This window comes from Limulus polyphemus, unplaced genomic scaffold (assembly GCF_000517525.1).
Source record: "Limulus polyphemus unplaced genomic scaffold, Limulus_polyphemus-2.1.2 Scaffold672, whole genome shotgun sequence".
In the NCBI taxonomy this organism is placed as follows: domain Eukaryota; kingdom Metazoa; phylum Arthropoda; class Merostomata; order Xiphosura; family Limulidae; genus Limulus; species Limulus polyphemus.
The window spans coordinates 126,607-132,202 of NW_013666282.1; the positions used below are offsets into that span (position 1 = coordinate 126,607).

General features: G+C 32.0%; 1 protein-coding gene across 2 annotated transcripts in view; it reads left to right on the top strand.

The window, feature by feature from the left end:
- LOC106459871 (protein kinase DC2-like) overlaps positions 1–5,596 on the top strand; it is an 83,339-nt gene that overhangs the window by 74,152 nt on the left and 3,591 nt on the right. For both annotated transcript variants that reach the window (XR_002610641.1, XM_022386432.1), the window contains exons 5-7: positions 253–348; positions 819–876; positions 2,175–2,252. Coding sequence is in view for 1 of the 2 variants with exons in the window: in XM_022386432.1 (XP_022242140.1) it covers positions 253–348; positions 819–876; positions 2,175–2,252 (232 nt within the window). In the remaining variant the exon portion in view is untranslated. The remainder of the gene's footprint in view (positions 1–252; positions 349–818; positions 877–2,174; positions 2,253–5,596) is intronic.

Consider the following 5,596-nt stretch of genomic DNA (forward strand, 5'->3'; position numbering starts at 1 on the left):
TGATTCGAGCCCTAATAATTGTAATTAAATCGAAAATTGTGTAATATTTACTGGAAAGTTTCAGTACTAAGTGAACTTGCAGAAAATACAAATATACATACCTAAAACGATATTTAAACCTAACGTAAAATGAAGTGTATTTAACAATAAAATTTCTTTAAGCCTACCCAGACTTTCAAAGATGACAAGCTGAAAAACCGAAACGGAAACCATTTTCACGTGGATTTCATCTTTACATTTATTCTCTCGCAGGTACCCTCCTTTCTTTGACGACAATCCATTTGCTATCTACGAGAAGATCCTAGCTGGAAAACTAGACTGGCCTCGACATATTGACCCGGTAGCGAAGTAAGAAGTTTTTAATATTAGGGTTAGCCAGTATGTCTTGAACTTCGAGCTGTTGACGCCTCAAAATAATAAAAATTAGCTTTATTGACCACTACATTTTATTGGGTTTGAGCTATGAGAAAGAAATGAGAAACCTGATTACTTCTTGTATTCGCCACCTGTTTGTAAGTTAGCAATCTAGAAGAATTCTACACCTTATTAATTATTAGTAAACATGGAAAAGGGTTGACCAAGATATCTTTCAGTGGTGAACCGTAGTTATATAGTTTTCAAATGCTAATATAGCCTCCGCATGGGGGTCACTTGTGACAGAAAAAGGGCAGCAAAATCGCCATACACAAATATATATAATGTGTGTGTGTGTGTGTGTGTGTGTATATATAAATAATTTATTTCATAGTGTTGAAGGTATCATGTCATTTGATTGTTGACTGGGATTATCTATTATATATCTTTTTGTTTTTATACAGGGATCTAATAAAGAAGCTGCTTGTTCAAGATCGTACAAAACGACTAGGAAGTATGAAGGTAAATATCGCTTAAATTAGCTTTTAAAAAGGTTATAGGATTTTGTTTATTTAAAGTCGAAATATCGATTATATACAAATTACTGTCTCTTTCAGAGTCACTCAACGAACGATGTATTAATGCGCAATTTTTTATATTAACTCCTTTAAAATGTAGTTGAAGCAAAGATTGCTTTTAAGTAAGTTTTTTCTTTTTTTTTTACTATTTGAAGCACAAAAAAAAGCACATTCGAATTCTTAATTTTCGATTTAATTAGTCATGCACATACAAGAATGAGAATATTTAGTGTTTAACTATCATATACTGTTGCTATGAAACGTGTGGTGGGAAAAACGCAAAAAATCTACTGTGAAATCTATCTATTAGACCAATTGTAATGAATAAAATTACAGTGTGTGTTGATAGTTCTGGGTAATATGTATTTGGTATTTTCAACTTGAACAGCAAGGTTCAGGTATAGCCATCCTTAACTCAAAATTGCTGACCATCCAGCAAGGGTAGTAAATATACAAATACGTTTCACTTTAGATTTACAAGTTTTTCCTGTGAATCGTCAAAATATGTATGTATGAAATATTTTAGAGAGGAAACGAGAGCTGTTTTCATTAATAAATTGTTTGTTTACATAAAAGAAGAACCTAAAAGTATCTTTAAAAAGACTTTGGGCAGGTTAATGTGTTTTTTTCCCTTGGTTTAAGAGCTCAGTCGTCTACTTGTACATTAACAATGGCTCGATGATTAAATTAAATTTAAATTTAGTGCACGTTATTAGAATATTGTATGGTTTTATATTCTTCTATCACTGTGCCCATTGTATTGTTTTATTTCTTGGGCCACAACAGAAATCTTTAGTATCATTTAACAAAACAGCTAAAAAAACAACAAAAAAAAACAAAAAAACAGTTTCCCTCCCAAATGGTCCTCACGCCACAAATGATTCCAAGTACAACCGTCACGTCGAAGTGGCATTACTTCTTCTGTAGAAACAAAGATCCTTCTCCATTTGTGTAACTAGGAATAAGCAGCAAGCACTACACAAAGTGCTCCTAACATTTGAACCGCTTTATTATTATTATTATTATTATTATTATTATTATTACTGACACGTTTTTACTGAGCTCACTGGACATTTACGGTTATATACATGAATATGTCCCCCTTTTTTTAATTGCATGTCGATGTAAAATACATTTTATATGTTACCTCGTGTTTTAGAACCACTAATGTACACTACATAAATGATGTAGTTTTATCTACCTAAATTTAAAAGATAAAGAAATAACTTTTGTTCATTTCAGAACGGGGCTGACGATGTAAAAAGACATCGATGGTTCAAAGGCATTAACTGGGACGATGTTTTAAACAGAAGAGTGAAGGTAAATTAAATGTACAAGTTTTTAAATATGACTTAATTGCAGGTTTATTGAAGTGTGATTTCTAATTTACAAGTGGGAGTAACAAAAACTCTTATTAAACTGTTTGGTGTTCCTTAATTAAACATTGACTAACACTTATCTCTTTTTCCTGTTTTATTTCATAAGTTCAGATATTATCTAAATCGTATTAACTACATAAAGTTTAACAAAGTTTTTTTGTTTTTTTTTAACAAAGTTTGACGAAGCTAAGATCATTCAACAAAAGGTTAAGTGATCACCAGTTATTAGTCTTATGTCAGTGGAACGTCTATTTAACTGAAGTATGTGCAGAGTAAACTGATGGTATTACTTGTATTCTGTTCATTGAAACTGACTTTAAATTTCTATCTCTCTCTGTATAAATATATCTTTTTTTACCCACTTATGGAAACTATAGGCAGATAAATATAAATACATGAAATACGTATCATACGTTATACAGCTAAAACTTAAACCTTTCTCTAATAATGTAGTTAGTTTGAAAGATTTATTATTAGAAGAAACATGCATGTATTTAAACACACTTGTTTTCGTTCAGCATTGACTAAGTTGATGTAACTAAACCATTCAAAGTAGTAACTTGCCAACGTTGAGGAAAAATACCACACTTTGAGAACCACTTGTCTAGACTATATGAAGGAAAAAAAATGCTTAGAAATACTTATTTTTTATTTCTTTACTATTTACAATACAAAACGTACTGACAAATATTTGTGTATAGATTAATATCTCCAGTGAACTGGATTAACATCCTAAGTGTGAATGTTTGTACGTTTCTTTTAGAGACGAGCAGGGTTAAGATCCTCAGTATGAATGCGTATGTCAATGTCTTTTGTTTAGTAGGCTGGATCAAGATTTGACTTGTACTTTCAGTTGTAATTTAAGAAATCACTAGCTCTCCGAAAATTGGTATCTTGGTTAGTAGTCTATACGAACATTTAAGTCTAATTAGTTATTAATTTACTCAACTTAACTTTATTGTTGCTAATTGCTAATTAGTTTGTATCATTCATTTCCTCTACAGATGTTATACCATTTTTAGAGAAGTACAGAAAAACTGTTTACTTGTGTTTTCAGAGATTTTTGATATAGTTGAATGTGTATGTAATTGTAATTCGTTTTCTATATATTCGTTGTTTATTTTCTTTATTCTTTTTCGTATTAAAGAGGGTTTTAGTGATGCATTTTTCATTCTTTCTTTCTTCTTCGTAGTATCTTCTGTAATGCAAACCTAGTTTATTCTGGAGACTAAGCTCTCTATGAAGTTCGTCTTTATGTTGTTGAGGTATATAAGGGTGAATATAGGTCAAACTGAGTGCATGTAAAATCCTGTGATGTACGAGTTGTCTTGGTAACCACTGCGACTTGGAGTAGAAGTTTATGTTGCATTTCTGTTATGAATTGTATCAAAAAAATTCTGTTAAGATAACATAATTTATAAGTTACGTAATCTGTAGTATGTGGACATAGAAATGTTTGAGGTAAATCCTCGGTCTTACAACGGCTGTTTTGAGAACGTTATTTCAGGAATGTTCCATGTGGAAGTGTGATAGGAATAAGCACAGGGCTAAGCCTTCTTGTTAGTGATAATATTTAGCTTCGTGTCGAAAGTAAGTGTTGACCCAGAAGGTTGCAAGATCTATATTTATTTTATGGAGATTTGCATTTGGATATGTTATTTGAGAGGTCTATCCTTTTTTTGAGTTCTATCAAAGTGTTTTTCCGAGATCGGAAGAGTACTCAAAAGCCAAAACCCAGTACGATCGCATTTAGAACACAACAAACCATCTGATGGGGGGGGGGATCTTGTGAATGTGTACTATAGTACGCTAGATGAACCAAAAAACAACAACAAAAGTCAGAATACAAGTGAATAATCGACATTGAAATGTAATCCGACCTATTTGCAACAGCCTATTATGTACAAGAAGAATATCATAGGGTGAAACGCATTAATACTAAATGATAAACGAGCCACTCACACGAGAGAGAAAAAAAATCTAAAATAAACTTTCTAAGTTTAATTAACTGAAAACATACTTATTCAACTGGCCCCATAAATCAGCAAAACTTGGTTATCACTCTTGTAAACGATAGAATACTTCATTCGAGTATTTAGTGTGAAAAAGGTACAGATGATAGAAAATCATTCATTATTTATGTATTTATTATTTTATCTTTTACAATAAAAACCAGGATCCAATTCTGGTTCCTGCTTCCTCACACCGTTTTTCTCAGGTCTCCTTCGAAAACGGCTGGAGGCTAGTAGCCGAAACGTGGGATACAAACAAAAATAAATTATTATCTAATAATAACATGTTAACAAATAGAAACTACTGGATAGTTAGATTTAGATGAATGATATTTCAAGGCTAACAACCTTTGCTACAAGTACTGAATTTGAAGACATTCTAAATACCTTGCATACTTCACAAATACTCGTATATTGAACATTGCGCTTCAAAACTTGTGCATTTGTTTTCGCGTTTAATTAGGTTACAAGATGGCGCTCCAAAAATTGTATTATATATTATCTAGTAAAATTAGGATTCGCCTTCTATATATTATGTTTACTTTATAGTAATTTTCGTCTATTTTCTAGTCAGTTCTAATAGCATTTGAAAGTTGCTTTTTATACTGAAAGTGTAATATCAGGCAGGCGGTAGCACTACCTATATAGCGATGGGTCGGATTGTCATCAAAATGGTATGTTAAATATCTCCTCAATAGGTCATCAGAACTTTACAATACTATACAATGCTTCCTTTCATAACAATATCTGTGTAATGACTGAGTCAAGTTCTGGGAATGTCTGTAAATATTAGAGCAAAAGGTTTGAATTTCTTGTTTATCCTATTTCTGTCTGTTAACATTGTACTACACTGTGCGCCAGTGGTGTTACGTAGGGATGATGCAAATGCCATTCCTACTATCTTGTTTGTATTCCTTGTGAAGGTTTAATATTATCCATCCCTACATTTAAATCCTTTTTTGAAGATTTGTTTTTGCTTGTTTACTTTTTTTTAATGCAGTATTTCAAAAGACGTAGGAAAGTTGTATCTATAACATAGAGGGGCACTCAGTAGAGAGCACTGTTGATTATATTCGGCACTCAAAAACAATAAGAAAAATGTGTTCGTATGTCCGTCGTAATGAATGGACACGGACCATTTTGGACAGGACAACAAGGAATAATGTTCACTAAGTTTTATCAAATTCTACTCATTCTCGACTGAAATATTGTGAAAAATCGGTCTCATGTCAACAGATAGGAATTTTTTGACTCTCTAAACCCTAATCACTTT